The sequence below is a fragment of the Pezoporus flaviventris genome, unplaced genomic scaffold, assembly GCF_033815535.1.
Source record: "Pezoporus flaviventris isolate CSIRO_AGI_PZ_B2104156 unplaced genomic scaffold, CSIRO_AGI_Pfla_v1 ptg000079l, whole genome shotgun sequence".
Taxonomy (NCBI): Eukaryota; Metazoa; Chordata; class Aves; order Psittaciformes; family Psittacidae; genus Pezoporus; species Pezoporus flaviventris.
This window is the reverse complement of record NW_026892627.1, coordinates 4328257-4348368: the sequence shown is the minus strand read 5'-3', so window position 1 is coordinate 4348368 and position 20112 is coordinate 4328257. Positions and strand designations below refer to the sequence as shown.

General features: G+C 40.3%; 1 protein-coding gene across 3 annotated transcripts in view; it reads right to left on the bottom strand.

The window, feature by feature from the left end:
• CRHR2 (corticotropin releasing hormone receptor 2) overlaps positions 1-20112 on the bottom strand; it is a 152259-nt gene that overhangs the window by 15086 nt on the left and 117061 nt on the right. For all 3 annotated transcript variants that reach the window (XM_061474285.1, XM_061474287.1, XM_061474288.1), the window contains 3 exons: positions 19805-19865; positions 12413-12485; positions 2572-2657 (listed from right to left, as the gene is read on the bottom strand). In XM_061474285.1, the coding sequence (XP_061330269.1) occupies positions 2572-2657; positions 12413-12485; positions 19805-19865 (220 nt within the window). The remainder of the gene's footprint in view (positions 1-2571; positions 2658-12412; positions 12486-19804; positions 19866-20112) is intronic.

Sequence of the window (20112 nt, the reverse complement as noted above, 5' to 3'; positions counted from 1 at the left end):
ATTTGTCACCAGATTATTGTGTAACCCAAAATGAAGGCTTCTTGGGTCCTCAGACAATGAAGAACACCAGCTTCTTAGGGCTTGGGAGAGGATATTTAAGAGGGATGATATGGGATACCATATCTGAAAGGCTGGATAGAGTTTAGAAGAGGACCATGGAAAGAGTGACAGCCTCCACCTTGGGTTGTGAAGATACAGGTGAGTTTGCTAGTTAACACTTTCTGACCAGTGCCTGACCCCTTGGAGAAACATGTTCTGAGAAAGTCTTTGCCTTTAAATCCTGCTGTTTGTCCCCAGACTCTGAACTCCAAGGGACAAATGGGAACCATTTTGTATCCCTCCCTCCCTTTCTTTCTCTTCTTCCTCTAGACAGTTTCTTCTCCATCAATGAGGCTTTAATTTTGCCAAAGCCCTAAGATTCTCTGCAGGTTTGCTGAGCTATTTGTTATACCTCAGGGTGATGTGATAAATGCACAACAAGGCAGGAATGCAGTGCTCATGAGACCTGTTCTATGCCCATCTTTTGATTCTGTCTGGAGTGTAAATGTTTTCTCTCTTTCTGCAACACCTGCACACCCAACTCAATTGCTTAGGGCTGTCTTATAAATAAGCAACAAGCAGGCTGTACACAGTGAAGCACAGTGATTATTAACAGAATTATGAAGGGCTAATCTTTATTGTTGGTGCTATAATAGTGTCTTGGGATATCAGTTGCAGAACAGCACCTCATTGTGCTAGGTGCTGTACACACACAGAAGACTGCAATTTTGCTAAGTCTGTAAAAATCTCTGTATAATGCTGTAACAGGTAGATAAAGACAGGCAGGTAGGAAAGCAGGGGAGCACAGAAACATCACCAGTGTCATGACAGTGAGAGTCTGAACAATATAGCTGCCACACCATTTAATACCTGCTTAACAAATGTTTGTACTACTCAGCTTTAGAGCAGCAAGGCCTGCCCCAGCCTTTCCTGGAACTGTAAGGATTTCTATTTAGGCTGTGAAAAAGAAGTTTCCCTCACAGAGACTGTAGCAAGGATAAGATCACCATCATCTGCTCAAGGATGAAGGAAGTTGCTTTAGATTGCCTCAGAATCTAATATTTCTAATGCTCCTTGCAAACTGTGGAGGGATAAAAAGGTACTGAAATTTGAATAAGGGCTTTTCCATGCTAGTTTTAGTGTAATGGCATAAAGTTTGAGCAAGAAAAATGGGTATTTTCTCCTCTCATTTCTCAGGAAGCGTGCAGAGAAATGTTTGAACAAGAAAATCAGACTTCTGCATTAACTTCACATTTGACTTCAAACCACAGACAGGAGTGAAAAGAAGGAATCAGGTAAAACAACAAAACCCCATTATTGCAGCAGAATTGCCTCCAAAGTCAAGAGCAGGCTAAATTGAGGACACCAGGATTCAAGCATCTGCTTGATACACTGAAATTTTATCTCGAAGTGTTTTAGAGGATAGAGACCAATCTTACTGTGCTATTTCCCAGAGTAAGGACCTGTCTGTCCATAAATGCTCCAAACCTTGCAAGATACTGCAAATGCTAACAGACTGTTTAGACTGATCTAAGCCTACACTGCTGCTGGAAGGCGCCAGGCCACCTTCCTCCTGTTGCCCCGGGCTAAACATTCCTGTCTTCTCCTTTCTGCTATAGTGGTGCTTGTCAGGTTGCACAGCCAGCCAGCTCGGGGAACTGATCTACCTGACAGGCCACCCCATCTGAAGGTAATGATTTGCTGAGGATTAGTTCTGTGATGCAACCCACTGAGTGGTTACACTAATGCTGGCACCAGCTTAGCAGGGGCACAGTTGCCCTTCATTCCCATACCTTACACTTAAAAAGAACATTAAACCCTACTATAAATACCTGGATGCACACAGTAATCATCAGTAATGGTACTGCTATTGATTACAGATATGAGTGTTTTAGCTCAGGCTCTGATCTTCTTTTACTTCTTGCTCTGCTAGGATATTAGTATGAACAAGGATCTTAATATGCATATGCACATGATTTATTGGGCAGTCTTCATATTGTATTGTTCTGCACCTACAAAGCTAGAGAGTGGGACAGAGAAGCAACCAACCCACTAGTGACCACACAGTTTTTCACTGACTTAGCTGCATGAATGGCCTAGTCATCAGTGAAAGAAGTTGTGATATATGCTTGTGTACATACAGAAATTGATAAAGTTCCTTTCCCCACTTGAAATCAAATCCTTCTGATTTCACTGGAAGTGGGAAATTTCATGTGTGCGTTGGCATGTGCACGCCTGATGGAGGTGAAGAGGCTGCTGATGGTGGCGGGGCACATGCCTGTACCTGTAAGCCCAGGCTGTTTGCTTTGCTTGGACATTGGAATGGTGTGGACAGACAAAATGCAGGTACACTTTTATAGGTAGCCTGCAAAAATAAATACTGTGTACTTAACTGTATGAGCTCAAAGGGCAAGAAAGACACCCTCTGAGATCAAGAGTGGCATCTGGAAAGACAAAGATGGGACAAGGGCAAGACAGGCAAGGCAGGTCTTTCTTAACACCAGAAAGAGCAAGAAGCACCAGCTGACTTACCTGTACTGTATTGTCTCTGAAGTGGTTGAAGCTCTCAGCTTTGTCATTAAAATCCTAACTATATTAAATAGAAATACAAAATTTATCTGGAAAAGAAGGAAAAGAGAGGAGAAAATAAGACTGCTGAATCAAGTAATGGCTTAAAGGATGTGATACTCCTTAAAAGGCACATTTTGCAGTTCCAATCTGAAAACAGCCTTTTGGTTTTACCACTGATTTCAACAGACTTGGAAGTTTACTGGCAATATCAGACTATGCAGCAAATATCCAAAGGCTATTAATGTTTTCAAAACAGCAATGAAAATGGAGCCCAAAATTCAAGGTCCCAGCAAGGTACTTATTTTTATTCTCTATTACTCCCTTCCTGGGTGCCACAAAGAACTAAAGGTGGGATTTGTTTGCCTACTCACCTTTGTTTCTGATTGAGCACATCCAAGGCTCCCTGCACAGACCATTTGGCAGCATTGTGCTGCGTTGTTATGACAGGCATTTGAAACCATCTTTCCATTCCACAGGAGGCTGTAATGGTTAGGTAGGGCTTCACAGGCGTGCAGTACAAGGCTGCAGGGATCTGAATGTGAGATAGCCACACCAGACTCCCTTTCTATTCAGTGAAAGCTACACCTTACACTTGCAAGAGACGTTTAAAACAGAGCAGATAAACCATGCCTGAAAAACCCTTATTTATTTTTTTGCAGTCTTTAAAGGTGAGATGATTGTATTTACCACTACCCTTTTTAATCTGCTGAGCTAGGTAATTAGTATTTCTGTTACCATATCACCACTGAGAATTGAGTTTTGCTCTGATTACTGTTGTTGTAGCATTGCTAGCAACCTTGTTACATAAATTTCCTCTCAGTGTAAACACAAAAGAAAGAAACAACAAACAAACAAGCAAGTTTTGGGTTGCTTTCAACACATGAAGTAGGGTAGCTTACAACATACTGATCTGTCTCAAAATTGTTGACAATGTACACTGTCAGAACTACAGAACTGTTATCTCAAGACTGCCGAAGTCACAGCCTACTCTTTTGAGAAGACATTTATCTCACACGCGTTTCCAGAGTGCCAGGATTCCTGGCATTTTGCAGTCTATGAATGGAATGATTCTGTGATTGACCTCCAAGCCTTTATGAAAGCTGTAGCAGAGCTGCCAATTTAAAGGTGTTCTCAAAATAGGCTGCTATTATTTCATGCAGGGTGGCATATTTCAATGATTGCAGTACCTTCGCATCCATCAGATCATCCCCTGCAGTTGCTTTAACACTATTTATAAGAAATGGTACAGTAAGCACCTGAATAGACACTGGGAGAGTGGCAGTGTTGGTAAACATGAACATTAAACACTTATTATGTGAGATAGATACAAAAATGCTGCTCTAGGAGTTAACATGTGACATATTTGAAATTATTTTCTTATCAGAGCAGGGCTTTAGGCAGTATAAGAAATAAATAAAACAGTGCAGTTTGTATTTTTTTGTTAGAATTGTCTTTGTCATACTTAAGAGCTTGAAGTTAAATGGTTCTCTATGTATCAGAGACTAAATCAGCTTCATATCACTGGTTTGACTTGAAACTTTAACTCCTCACATTGATGACTTACACCATTCCTCAATTCAGAAAATGTTCAGGCAGCCTCTACTGACAGGGAGGTGGATGGGGGTGTTTATCCCACAGAAAGAAAACTTCTGCCTCTGAAATTCTGCTAGTAAATCTGGAGGTTCTTTGTCAGCTCAGAGCTAGGTTTGGGTTATTTCTATCAAGGATGCAAAAAGGGCACTGATACAGAGCTTGCCACTTTTGCAATCATAATGGAAGGTGCCAGGTGGAATTACACACTCTTAGGGAAGCGCAAGTTCCAAATATAAGTAGGACTAATCACATGGGGTTAACATGATGAACTGGACAAGAGAAAGCATTTCGAGTTTCATGGGTCCTACTTTGACATGGCAGGAGGGAACTGGAAATTCAAATTGCTGCAGGCTGCATCAGAAAAATTAAGAATTTTGATCTTCTATGAAATTAAATTGCAGAAGTGTGATTCATCAGTCCAGAAGGAGAATTGTTAGCTGAAATGTTTGGGAGTTTCTTCACTAGAAATAGCTCTTTATTCTGTATAAATCAATTTTTCATTCTCCCACTCTTTCCCCTAAGATTCCCCTATTCGAGGGTTGCAGAAAGAAAACACTGATGATATACAGAAAGGACGTATTAATACTTCTCACCTAAATTTTTGTGTATGTTTGTGTTGATCCCTGTGACAGCTGGCTAGCTCATCTTTTTGGCAGCAGTAATACTGACTCTCAGATGAAGCTTGCTTGTGCTGGGTACCACCAAAATCTGAGCATCCCAATGGAGGCCACATTCAGAGAGACAATTCAGCTACCCAAGCACAGACCACAGCAGCATTTGAGGAACTTTTACACAGTGAAGGCCTATGGGTGGCACTGGTCCATGTGACACAGGGCTGGTAAGAGACCACAACCGTCTACAACAGCAACAGGAAGGCAGACAGATCAGTGTTTACTTTTAAGAAGCTGTCCAGTGTCAGGGGAAAGCCTGCTAGGGACATTATTTCTTTAACATTTCCTAGGAGAGAGGCCACTCACCGCAAGTCCTCTTCCTAGTTCATGCATTCAATATTCTTAGTCACCTGGGCAGTGCTCAAGCCTGTGAGACCAAAGGCAGACCACTAAAATCCAGCTGAGGATGTACTGAGCAATCCCAAGTCTTCATTTCAGAGTGACTGTCACCCTGCCTCTTCCATTAATGTTTATAATCATGTACTTGTCAACGAGGTGGATGGTCTTGCAAACATCTTACTATTATACTGTTTTCCTTCTATCTTTGTCCCAAAGTTCTCCTTTGCTGTGCAATCCTTCAAATGCCAAACAGGATGCTATAGGTCTCATGCCCACAATAAAACTCCGTAGCCTTGTAGACAGCCCCAGGGTAGATATCTATCCCTGAGCTAGTTATCACTACCTCTTTTAATAACCTATGAAGAAAAAGAAGTAGTTTTACAATATAATTCCTCCTGTCTATCTGAGATGTTTACTTCAGCATGAGATGGCTCTCCCCACTTTGAAGTGTCTGCTTATGTGATTTGCATAGACGGACCTGTTGGGAAGGCATAAATTAAAGGCCTGTATTACCAGGTTGTGTTTAGTTGCCTAAACACCGTCACTGAGAGCCATTTTTGGTACCATGGTGTATCTTGCTACATTAGCTACCTAGGAGTGAAGTGACTTGGCCTCGCATGTAAAGTGATTCTATCACACAGTAAAAGCGCAAATAGCTGAGTTGGATTGGCATAATTTCATTTTAGATTACTTCTAGGCAGCTGCTTATCCCAGGTTCTACTCACATTCAGTGGAAAGAAACAGGTACCTCTCAACAGTGGTTCACTTGACATATTTTAAATGGGAGTTTTTGGTTAAATAGTGCTTGGACTTGAACCAGTTGCCCAAAGAAATCATCCAGTGATCTTCAGCTTGTCCAGGGGTATCCCATGGGAACTTCAACTGAATGAGTGTGGCTGTATCTACTGAAGATCTGCGACATTATATTATATGGAACCTAGTTCAGGTGACTACCAGATTGATTCTGTTTAACAAGCAAAGAAGATGAAGCCTCTGGTGTTTATTGCTTATGTATGTATGTACAGCAGTGTTTCAAAGTAAGAAAGATCTTACTATTGCAAAGTGAGTGCTCCTAGGAAAGAGATTCTGTACTGTATCTAGCACACAATTATTTGTCAAGGACTTTCTTGTTATTATTGGAGCTCTGTGTCAACAAATTAATTTGTCTCAGAACTAGACAGCTCTAACAAACCCACACATTAGTTCCATAAATGGAAGCTGATGAATGGACATTTAAGAGAAGTAATGATGACAGGCAGTGCATCCTTTTTATTTACCTTTAATCTCATTTGATGTTTTTATTTATTTTTGTTTATACATGTTTTCTGCTTCATAATACAAAATAGAACTCATGATTTTTCCCTTTATATTCATTGATAGGTAAAATGAATCTAAAGGTGAGGTCTTGATGACAAAATAGACCAGCTTATTTCTTATTCTCTTACTTTTATTTACGGTGTGCTAAGAATATCCTTACTGCTGGAATAAAACTGTCTCCAACTACAGATGAGAAAGAAGCAGTTTTCCTGTCTTCCCAGGGCTTTGGAATTTTAGTGTTTCCATTTCTAAATTGAGATTAAAATTCAGAGCGCCAAAATGGAGCTGTAAGCCAGTGATCCAAAAAGCATTTGAACCATCTGTTTTGGCACTCATCAATTATAATCTGAACATACAAACCCAGAAGCTCTTTTGAACCAAAAGAAACTTTTCAGTGAAAGATTTAGGTCATAAAAATTTTCTGTCATAAAATCCAAACTCCAGTTGGGAGGAAATATATCTCTCTTAGAGAGATGAAATAGCCAAAGTATTCAAAGATGTGTAAAAGAGGGAACGATGAATGTGAAGGCTTCTTTAGGGTTTTCCTTAAGCTCAGGAATTTAAATGGGAAGTAATTAAGCTCTTCTTCATCTCTTTTGAGAGTTTAATGAGCAATTAGCATTTATTTTGCTCATTTCTGCTGGGCTTTCTGTTCTATGCTTCACAGAAAGCTTGTACTTCTGTGTTTCCGAGAATGTTTGCTCCTCTTTACTCCCAGGAAATGTAAATATTATTCTGTTTAGACTTCTCATTTTTATGCAACATGATAAAATCCACCCCAGGATCAAGTAACTCAAATTGGCATCAGAGCAGTCATTTTAGCTGGAGCATTATATACCATCACCCTGACCTCAAATGAATAGTCAGACAGTTTATCAACGCCTCGTTTTAATTTTTCTATCATACTGTCCTGACATACACTCAAACAGGGCCTTTTATCATAAAATTTTTCCTTTCAAGAATTACAGGCACCGCAGTGACTCATTTTGGCATATAGCAAAGTGGTGGAAAATACGATCTGATCAGGAATAACAAGTTACGATTAAGAAGAGCGAGGCATAATGTGGCGGATGGTCATGATTAAGGAGACTATGGAAGAGTCTAATGCTTCAGGCAAGCACAGCAGGACTATACCCATCCTGAAGATTGCATGGGATGGTGTGTTTTGGTGAGGAAGGGAGGAAGTGGTAAATGAACACACGTCCTCCTTACCTAATGTGTGTGTTACACATCAGCACACAGGCCCTTCTTTGCCCACACTGTCACCTAAACTCAAGTCCAAACACAGTCCTAGCTGGGATCGCACCATTTCCTCACTAGAACCCTGTATCATGCATGAGCATGTCCTCAGCCTCTTTTCCAGTCTTATACCCCCCCTCTTACCACTGTGCTGGTCCTTCTGTCTCTCCTGAAACACCTTGTATTCAAAAAACTTTGTTAAAGAAACACACTGCAGGTAACTCCCCAGTAAAATCAACTACCACATGTGACTCAATAGGGCTTCTCTCCAATTATTTCACCTGAAGCCAGGAACACATTGAATGTTGCAACACCAGAAAAACTACCCCTTGCAAAAATAGCATGCAGAGAGTTCTTGCCTGGAGAGAGAAATAGTCCCTCAATAACCAAGTCATCCACCACTCAACCAGCACATTGAAAATTACCAAGATGACATGAGACCCCAAAACATGGGCAGGCTGCTGTGGACAGTCCACCTGGCAGTTTCACAGGCAGGGCAGGTTCAAGTCATGAGGAAATGAGATGATCCAAGAAAGGAAACAAAAATATTTGGATTTGCTGAGAAAGTGAAAGAAAATAAAACAGAGAACAGGATGCTGCTATAAAAATTGATTTGTGTGGTCACACCTTGAGTACTGGGGCAAGCTTTGATCTTGACACCACAAAAATGGTATGTTGTTAATGATTAGCACGTCATAAAGACTTCAGTACACGTCAGTTGTCTCCTGAGAAAAATTCCACAAGGGAACAAGGAAGAGCCCAACTCATAAGAACACTTAACTCTTCTACAGCACTTACCATCCAGAGATCTCAAAGCGTTTTACAAAGGAAGATAAGTATCATTAAGCTTGCTTTATAGCTGGGGAAACTAAGACCTAGAGCAGCAATCTACCTTGTTCAAAAGTAAACAGCTGATGAAGGAAAGAGATAGAAGTGATCTCCAGGTCTTCCTATCAGCTCATATACCCACTTACACCAGTAGTTAATTGATTGTGGCGAATTATTTTCAATAGGACTCAAAAAGCAGAAGTTATAAAATTATTCAGTTCTCAAGCACAAGGGAAAAAATCTATTAAAAATGAAAGGTTTGAAAAAAAAACCCAAATATTTGACCTGCCTGTTTGAATAACAGAAATTTTAATTTGGTTTTAGCTCTGTGAAATATTGCAGAGCAGTCTACTTCACAACAGTAGCTACTGAGAAAAAAAGTAGCTGCTTCTGGTGTCTATTGGTGCCCCTGTTTGTCCTCTGATCTTGCTGTTTTAATGGTCCACCAGTTCTTTGACAGAGATTGTATTTAGAATTGCACATAAGAAGTTAATTTTTCTTAATAAAATCAGGCTGAAGTTCAGTTCTCTGACATGTATTTCCAACCCTCTGTTCCTTCTTTAAGTTCCGAGAGGGATGTATGATTAAAACTTGGTTATGCCACTCTGAGGAAAGACACCAGAATTAAAAAACCCCACTAATTTCAAGAGAAGATATCTAGCAGAGTGTATCTTTATAGTGTTATTGAACTGCAAAGCATCGAATGTACTGAATGGTTAGATCTCTCCTGGAATACGTTCAAGCCAAAATCCATTCAGAAATGAAGGAAAGAAGGATGGTTACCTACATTTTCTTCCTCACAGTTTTTTGTCAATATACAAGTTTCTTACTCACTGCTTAGGATCAGCATATCAGCGTTTATGCCCAGCTTCCTTTGCCTCTGAAATTGTCTCAGAAATTGTTTCTTGTATTCAGCCTATGTCAGCATTCAGGTTTATTCTAAAGACAAGTAGGAAAGCAATCAAAGAAATCTCTCTACTGCATTGTTCAAAGTTTTTGTTCCCTTAGATATAACAGAAATAATATGATTTAAAGATAGACTTGAGGACTACTGTCATGATCAAAAGGCTTATTTTGGGGCAACCTTTTTTTCCCAGTGAGGCTTAGAACTCCTGCATGACCTTAGAACTCCTGGTGTTATGCTGTCTTCTGCTGCAGCTGTTCAATGCATAGAGGCAATAAAATGAGAAATCAAAACGAGTGGAAATAATTTTTGACAGAATCCTCATATCTTTTAAAGAGACTTGGCATCTTTAGAAGCAGGTTTCATCCTTCTGGAACTAAGAATTTTACCAACAAGAAGACTCAAATCATATTGCCACTGGCTGGTACAATGATGCTCTCAAACACATAATGACGCTACCTTTGTCAAACAAGTAAACAAAACTCAGCTGAGCTGTATGCTAGAAACTTGGCTCTTAGTTAAGTAAAGTGGATGAGACCTATTTTAACTGCCATGGGTTAAGTGGTCACATGTGGATAGGGACTGTAATTTGATGGAGTTTTTAGTGTGAGCTCCCAGTACAGAGGGATAATTCTCTCTTAGAATTGCTATGTTTTTTCTTTCATAAAACATAAACTTCAATTAAAAATTTTTATCTTCATCTGTTCAAATCCAACTCAATAGCTGTGACTGAAAGAGGTCACAGACTTGTATGATTTGTGAAATCTTTGTGTGTTCCATTTCTGGTGACCATTGTTCACTGGAGGGAAGAGGAAAGCAGCATTTTGTCCCCATCTGTGTGAGGCAGAGGAATTGACTGTGTTTGACTGTGTTGCCTGGAGTACATGTCAGAATCAAACTTCAGTGCTCTTAATCCAGCATTTCTCATGGCACCCTTGAAAGGGTCAGTAACTCCTTTAATAATATGTGATGCTTGAGTCATTACATACGATTTGATTTCATTTGCATAAGGATCAAAAAATGACCTTGTCAAGTTGCTTTAACACAGTGTGGAATTATATATGTTAATTATAAACACAAGACTCAACTTCTAGTTTGAAAAGAAAAGGGGGGGGGGGGAGGGCACATTGAAGCAATCAGGAGTGTATTGTAAGAGGAATTTTCAGATTTGCCTTTTAGACTATATTTCCAGAAACCTCCTTTCCTCTCCCAGCAGTGCTTTTTCATGCGAGTAACCATAAGGAGAGGGAAGGAAGGGCTCGTCCTTATGTTACTTTTCAAAATTGTATCAGCTGCTTTCCAACCCACAATGCAATTACTGTTGACATCTCATTAGTGTTTTAATTAGGGCTCAAGCGCAGGCCAGTGTAGAAAGGTTCAATACAGAATGTCAGTTCAGGCCAACAAAGTTACTGGCTCAGCCTAGAGGGGTCTCAAGGCTGCTGTAAATTAGATGTAGACCTGTATATAAAGAGGCAGCCTCCAACCATATCTCTATTTTCTGTGCCTCTTTGGGGTCTATAAAGTGCAGTTCTTGGGAGAATAAAGCTATTTTCAGGTCTCTAAGGTGCCTGTGGTATCTGCCAGAGATGCTACCCAAGGCCTTTACAGATCTTGTTGACTAAAGGCGTTACGATAGATTCACAGACTTCGAGGGAATGATTTGAAATCTAAATGCTGCAGGCATCGCAAGCCTTCTACCTTGTGTTGTCTAAATAGGATTCCTTTGTGAGTTAGTCTCTGTATCTGAGACAATTTACTGTGAGGCTGTTTGTGGGTTTGGGATGTCTCCCTCGGTGACACACAATTATATTGTGCACACCAATTGTATTTCTCTCCTTAGAAAATAAGAGTTTTTAGACAAAACCAGACTCCTACTACATTTTTTCTCTTTTCAGCTACTCACAATATTGCCTGTTTGCTGCATCTTAATGATTACAGAAATTAACTCACGATTTCAGGTTAGGAAACATTCAGATTAGTAGCTAGCTTCCTAGGCAACAGAGGTTTTTTTCATGTTGAATCACATGAAAGGCACAGCATTGACAAGGTGAGAGCACAAGGCTTTGAAAAAGCTGGCAGTGGCTGCCTATTCTGGAGCATTTGAGTGCTGGAGTGGCACTGGTTCCCTGAAAGGCGACCCCAGTGAGCCCTGTGAATTCTCTGTTAAGATATTTGCCTTCTTTCTAGGCGGCTTTTATGGCAAAGGAGTGGAAGAATAGAATAAGCTTTTTCAGCATTGTCCTTTCTAATAGCACTGATCTTTTCCATCCACACCGAGTATTTTCTGAGAAAGCATCACTGTGCTTTAGTTGATGGTCCAAAATTGTTTACGAAGGAGCTTCCTTCTTCCTCTGCCTACTCTTTGCTGGCACAGGAGACAGTGTTGGGTAAACAGATAAACAGCCTGTTAACTGTAGGCGGCACTGAAAGTGAAACTTAACAACAGGAAAGCTAACAAGCAAATATGCAGCAATGATGGGGATGTAGAAGATGGAAACACCTGTACAAGGAGATGCAATTCCTTACCATAATGACTACATTTTCCTAATCTGTGCGTGATGGAATTGCCCTAGTTCTCAAGAGCCTCAAGTGGATGAGCGGATATTGTATGTACCTTCTGGTTTTGAACATTTTTCCTTGCCACATCTCAGAACATTGTACGAAGGCAAAGAGCATTACAGATGGAGAAGGAAAGAATGCCCTGAGGTCAAGGAAACAGTCAAAACTAGATGACTGTAATTCTGACTTGCAACGTTAGCTGCAGTGGCAACTTCAGAGAACAGCTGAAGACGTTTGACCTTGTTTGTATCTTATTTTACATAAAAGTAGACGTGGAACATAACAGATGCCTATCAAATTTCCCCTCAATGGAAGATGGCAGCATGCTTCCACCCACATACATGCTTACCAGAAGAACAAGAATCACTGGCCCTTGATATATGTAGTCGATATATTTCCCTGGTTCTTTTCCAAACCAGCATCTGGAAGGAAAAAAAAACACAAACCAAAAACAAGCAAGTAAGAAAATAATTTATAAAGGGGAATGCACTTCTTTTAGATTGTAATCTCAAGGGCATTGTAGAGAAATGTTCCCTTATTTCCCAAGTTATTTAGTCATATACACAATCAGCAAGTGACTGAGTTTTTTGCTACAAAGCCACGTTTAGTTTGGACACAGACCTGGCCCTGATTTTCCCCTCCCATTAGACCATTCATGTTCCTTCTATGTTTTTTTGCTACTGCCCATGTAAATATTTCCAAGAAATGTGAGAACCTGCTGAAAAAAAGATGCAGAAGATGTGTCCTGCTGGGTCTGAAAAAGGGATGAAAGAAATATTCTTTGTAAAGAAAAAAGAAATCTGTTATTTATTGCAGTGGCCAGAGACATTTCAATTCCACAAATTAAGGGCTGTTACCTAAAGCAAATATGTCTCAAGTTGCATGGAAATGCTGTCTAAATAAGGTACTGGCTTGGCTTTGAACCAAGCTGGTGACTACCAAATCCAGCATATAGTACAGAGACATCATCTGAAGCTAGCAAAAACCAGATCCAACATCACCAAAGGGAAATCAACTAAGGTGAAGTGAAACCACAGGTAAACTGAAAGCCCTCAAACTATCAGAGCCTGCATGTGTCATAAGTGACTGAGTGCTGGCTTGGCTTTCACTTCCACTAATGACAGGTGTTTTTCTCCCAGCTGTGTAATACAACAGACTAAACTTATGATATTGCAGCAACCCATTCTGTTGTTCCCTTCATTCTCTTAACTGAGAGTAATAAGTCATACTTAGAACCATAGAATAGTTAGGGCTGGAAAGGACCTTAAGGTCATCTAATTCCAACCCCCCTGCCATGGGCAGGGACACCTCACACTAAACCATCTCACCCAAGGCTCTGTCCAACCTGGGTTTGAACACTGCCAGGGATGGAGCATTCACAACCTCCGTGGGTAACCCCTTCCAGTGCCTCACCACCCTAACAGGAAAGAATTTTCTCCTTATATCCAATCTAAACTTCCCCTGTTTAAGTTTTGCCCCTTGTCCTATCACTACAGTCCCTAATGAAGAGTCCCTCCCCAGCATCCCTATAGGCCCCCTTCAGATACTGGAAGGCTGCTATGAGGTCTCCATGCAGCCTTCTCTTCTCCAGGCTGAACAGCCCCAGCTTTCTTATGTCAGTATACTTATGTCAGTAAATGAATCAGAAACTGGCCTCAGGTCTGAACTCAATCATTCAAACTACTATATTTTTCCTTGGTGCATTTTTGGCCCAGGCCAAGCAATAGCCAACTCTAAAACTATTCCTGGAGAACGAATCTGGAGCTAGCATGAGCCAGAGGACATTCCCAATGGTCCACATACTGCAGCTACCCTGATTTGGAGGCCAAGAGGGTTTAATAATATGTATGGAACTACTCCATGCTATTTGGACTCCAGCCTCAGTAACAATTCCAGGCACAGCTAATTGAATATAAGAGTCATAGCCACATGGCCTGGATCCTGGTTCCACCAAGCAGATACAATTTTGCTATCATAATGCCTTAAGGTTTATGTAGCTGAGCTGCAGATCCTGTAGGAAGTGGAATTTGGAGTTCAAGGATCTGAGAGTTTTTTTCCCTTGTGTGGATACCACATAACAAGTCTACATAGGAAAAGTTATGCTTTCCCTGTGTTCACCTTGTGACAAAAGACAAGCTTAGTGGCATTGGAGACATGAAACCAAGGGTAATTCCTGCACCAAGGAGACCATGGAGACAGGTGCAGATTTACAGTTTTACAAGCATGCAAGAAATAATACTTATTGCCTCAAAGAGATTGCAGTCTGTAAGACATGACCACATGAGTTCAAGGCAAATAAACTGAGATAAGGAAAGCTATGGTTCATGTGGAATTCTTTTGAACCACATAATGCCTTCCTCCAAGGTTGCTTGCTAAAACCAAAAAGAAGCTGTTTGCCCATTGCAAAATGCTCTTACTGCACTGACTATATGGAAATGTCGAGATATGCAGCAAGCATTTAGGAACACAACTCAGTACCACACAGTTGTTTGCCTTTTCTTGGTTCAATTTCTACATCTTTTAAATTCCAAATGAATGAGAGAGCTTTGAATATTTTATGAATATAGACATGTCTGTATTCCCTGGTGCACTGACAGCAAATTAGTGTAAATTGGCAGTTTTGCAACTAATCTTCCAAAATTTCATGATGAGGGCAAGATGGAATAAAGTACTTCCTCCAGCCAAGTTATCATCGAAGAAGAACCCTGAGGGCAGCCTTAAATGAATGAAACTGATTTTTTGTTTTTTTTTTTTTTGTTATGCAGATGGAAAGATATGAAGATGAATGAGTTACAGGATGTGCCAAAGCAGGAAACACAGCTCTCCAGAACTTGCAGGATGTACATTTGAGAGAGGCTTTTGAAGGGCATTTTGGGAGAACTGTTATATAGTGCCTGAAATGCAGAGAACCAAGAGCTATTAGAAGTTTCTGGGAAGCTGGCTGTTCTAGCAGAGGAATCTATCAGAGGGACTAATAAGAAGCAGACCGAGGCATGTGTCAGAATTAGTGGCCTAGAAAATGTCAGCACAGAATTTGGAACTGAGCTGGGAGAGCACACATGATGTTCCAAGGCAAAGGCTACTCACTGCTCTTTGGAATTCAAATATTGTTTAACTGTAAGACAATACTGGAGAGCAAAATGCTGGCATTTATTATCTGATGCTCCGTATTAGACCAAGGTTGCATTGAGTGAAGCATCGTGTATAAACACACAATCTGAAACAACAAGGTTGTGGCCAAAGGCAGACTTCTACAAGTTACCTACTGAGGACCTGGATGCTCCAGATTCCTTTTGTAGTTAGTGGAGAAAAAAGGGCAGCTTTTCTAGGACAGTGTTCAGCTCATTAGGCTATAAAACAGATCTGTTACATTGTAATCTAAATGTTTCTAATAGACCCCTTAAATCAGGTGAGTAAGGGTGGGAGGACCAATATTTGCCACTGACATTACAGACGCCTGCATTTGATTAGCTGTAGTCCATATTTACAATCTAGCTGATCAGCCTGGGACTTTAGTTGAGACACTGCAAAATCTTCTGCCTGTCGTTTTAACTCATACTTTAAATCCAACAGAAGACATTATTTCTGCAATGGAATCAGCCCTGTGTATTTCTCTAAAACCAAAATCCACTGAAAATTACTTAGTGTATCAGAATTTTAATTCAACCTGTGCAAAATAAACACCTTTTTTTTTTCCTTTTTTTTTTACCTCTGAAAGAATAAACAAACACGCCATGAATATTGAAGAGGACAATTAGGAAGACAGTTCTGATTAGATTAAGATACGTAAACACTCCTACTGAAAAGCATTAATTAATATTCTTCATGGTTCTCGGATACTTCTTTATATACAAAAGCCATCACTGGTTTTATCATTAGTGTTAATTAGATCTTACTAATGTTCTTCCCCTTACCAACTGTCCATCAATGAAATTACTACAATAATTTTTAACAATTGAGACGTTACAGTACTGCTTTTTCAGAGTTGTCAGATTTTGTGAAAGAGCTGCAAAACCCAGGGAGGATATTTGCCACAGTACTGATTGTATTTTGCCTCACTATGCAGAACATGGTCTCTAGTAAGGACAAAAATGAAAAATACTAAGAATCTGGTTGAAGCATTTTCTAAACATTCTTCCTGTATACTATTTTGAGTTTTTAAATGACTGCCACTTACATAACTAGAACCCCAGTTCAACCTCCAAACAACTTAAGTTACACTTGAAATGCATACTCAGATGAAGGAGTTTCCCATTTTGTCCCGATTTTTGGGCTGTCCACTAGGATATCCAAACAGTCCTGGAAGGTGCAGGAGAGGGTATGTTTTCTGCATGTGTCCAGTTTGCTAGGTCTAACCTCATGGGGGAATACACGATTTCCACAGTGGCCAAGATAAGTGGAGCTTTAAGATAGGCTGCCTGGGGAGAGCAGCATGTTTTCATGGAACAGCTGAGGTTGGCAGGACCTCTGGAGATTGCCTAGTCAGAGTCACCTGAAGCAGGCTGCTCAGAGCTGTGCCCAGCTGGCTTTGGAGCAGTTCCAAGGATAGAGACCCCAAGAGTTCTCCCAACAACTTCTTCCATCATTCTACCACCCTCACAGTAAAAGGGTCTTTCTTGATGTTCAGATGGAATTTCAAGTATTCCAGTTTGTGCCACCACCTCTTGTCCTGTCACTGGGCACCACTGAGAAGAGTCTGGCTCCACCCTCTTCATATCCTCCTGTAAGCTATTTATAAAATTCATAAGAATATTCTGAGCCTTCTCCTCTCCAGGCTGAACACTCACAACCCTCTCAGCTTCTCCTCAGATGAGAGGTTCTCTAGTATCCTAAGCTATTGCTTCTCAAAGCCAGGGCTCAGTTTTCTCTCATTTGTCTATATTTGCACACTCTTGAAGAATTCAAATTAAAAGCATGATTTCTATATCATCCCAGCACAGAGAAAGTGTTCTGTAAATGCCCCCAAATTTAGTGTAAACTGTCTCAATGGCTGATGGACTTCAGAGGAGAACAGACTGTTAAGTAAATTAAATACACACAGGTGAACATCTCACACACATGTACCAGAAATGTATTCCTACATGTGCTTCAGTTTGAATGTTTAACAGAATCCTCTCCTTTCCTCAGGCCAGGAGTCAGTGAGCAGGGGCTCTCTGATTTATTACATGCTTTAACGCTCAAGAAGATGACTGAATATTTATGACAACTGACAGGCCCTCAACAAATTATTAATTTCTTGTTTTGCTTTGGTTCATTTATTTTACCGAGTCTCCCTTGCATAAAGTATTACTACAAATATGAAAAGCAGAATTCATTTTATAGCCTTTGCCTTACAGCTTAATGCCCCTATTAGCTCTTCTTTTAAAAGAGCTCTGCCTATCTGTCTAGATGCATGTGCTAGATCAAAGGAATTGCACTCCTGAAGCTGTAAGGACTTTCTCAATGCACAATACGTTTAGAGCAGCTATGATATGCAGCGAGGATGCGTGTGAAGATTTCACTCCAAGGCAAACGTCAGCATTAAAGACAGAAAGGTGAAAACACCCCAAGACATCAGGTCTAATTGTCTGATTTTATCAAGAGTAACCTGGCACTTCCTTTATCAGTAAGCATATTAGGCAAATTTTGTGTATGAATTAAGAGTGCATGAGTTTGTCCATGACACGGATTTAAAAGCACAAGCTCCATTTGATAATCCACCCAAGGACGAGAGCTGAGCCTAGAAATTCAACATGAACAGCCTAGATATTCTGCATATGAAATAGGATAATTTTGTCTTTCTTGCCCTGATGACTGTATTTTGTACCCTTCTTTTGTTGTGAAGGGGCTGGGCCAGCTACACCTTTGCTGGTGAGAGGTAGCACATGTACCTACATAAACATATCATGTTTTTCTTCTATGATACATCAAGGTGAGATCCCTTCACATTCACTCTGCAGGTGTACAAAGGTGGTGAAAGAACGCACAGGTACAGATGCTGTAGTGATTTCTCCATCTGGCCATCTTGTGTGCAGTGTGATCACAGAGCGCGTGGTGTCTCTGCCTGTGGCAGGGATGGTTGGAACTTAAGATGATCTTAAGGTCCTTTCCAACCTTAAGTATTCTATGATTTTATGTTGTGGCATGTTTCTGTCAGGGGTCCTAGTTTCCATTATTTCTTCTAGGATTGATGAACAGTCTTCCAAAATCAGGTGTTCAAACCTTGGTGTTGAACACATTCACAACAGGAATGTTTAATGTGCATTGCCATTATTAAAGCATGTGGTGTTTTGCCTCTCCAGTGTTCAAAACACAGGTTTTAGTTATTTTGGTTTGTGCTGCTTAAGCTAATTCCTTCAGCTCTGTTTCTTGAGGTCTAAAGTCCTTCTTCAGCAGAATGAGACAGGTGCCATGCTGCCCTGGCTTGTGCAAGGTAAAAACTACATGGAACCTGACCATGAAGCAGACCCAGAATGCTGTGATTCTTTACCCATCCAGAAACAAGAAGGTCTGTGAGCTCACAAATCAGTAAAATCTGGTGATCTGAGGTCATGTTTCAGGCCTGATTGACTTGGACACCCTTGAAACAAGTTCCAACTGAAGTTTTCCTGGTCATTTTGAAACTATGGTATGAATTCTCCTGCATGATTACTGTAGTGAGGGATGGAATCACGGAAAACTTTTCCTTCAGTGAAGGGAAGCCTCTTTGATTGCCAATATGTATAACTCCTGGGAATTAGATTATCACCTTCAAAGTACCATTAAAACGAGAGAAGAGAGATTGGTCAAGTGTTCAAAAGTTTGTGGGGGTCAGAGAGGAGGAACTTCATAGTGCAGAGTAAAATTCCTCTCATGCCTATACTACAGATGCTCAAAGCTCAGCCTGTCATCCTATCCATCTCCCTTGTAGACAGGAGAAATAGTGCATGTAAGCCTAATCCATCCAACCTACTTTGGACACCTCCTTCCAGATGAGACGAAATGCACCCAGACTGCATTTACTGTTTTCACTGACCATCATTGATTATAAGACACAGCAGACTAGTAGAGATGCAGACACCTACAAGGTAGATGCTTACATTTAATCAGATGTGATACAGACAGACAAACAGTGTGGTCATTTGAAAAACAGGTTCATGGAGAAAAGATATTTTTTTTAATATTAGGGGAGGGAGCTGTAACAGACAACAGGCATTGATCCAGACACTAACTAGCTGAAAAGTAGAAGTTAAGCTTATACTTGGAAAGTACATCTGACCAGTATTGATGTTTGAGGGAAACATTCCCAAAACACAGATGCCTGTTTATCTCCCATATTTTTCAATGTCATGCACTAACTGCTTCTAATTGGAAAAGCCAGAAACAGAAACGTGAAAATTCCAGCCATAAGATTATTCCTGGCAGACTGTCAACTGAATTCTATATACCCAGAAGGCTAAATCCTTAAGCGCTCAACTGTAGTTTTTATCAAGGTCTTATTCAAGCAAAATTCCCATTGAAGGATATTACTATGACTGTTAATCATCTATAGCAGTATGAAATGATAGCTTCAGGGCTTAGATAAGGATATTTGGGGAAGGTATTTTCAGGAGTTGACTCAAGTAGTACTCTGAAATTTGACATGTTCTGGGCTTGAATGGAGGTGATTTGACCTTTCCTCTTGCCTATCAATCAGCCTCATTTCTAAATTACCAGTTCAGCCTGTAGGCATTTCTTAATCAATTTAGAGAGGTACATAAACACAAATGTTAACATCACTTACTGTTCATTTTCATAATATAGCTTGCCAATGGCCCAGGCAATGATGATTGGGCAAGGAATACCTGCAGAAGCAAAAAATCAGGAGTTAATCACATGTATATGGATGGACGGATGGATGGTACCAAAGTAGTTTCAGATTTGTGTGAGGAAATCTTGGTTAAGGCACGTGAAGACTCTAAATACAAGTGATCTTATCTTGGTATCCTTGAGACAACACAATTGCTAAGGCCTCTTAAAAATAAAAAAAGATCATCTCAACATCTGGTAGAGTAAGAACAGTTAATAAAAATATTAAGAAACACACATGTA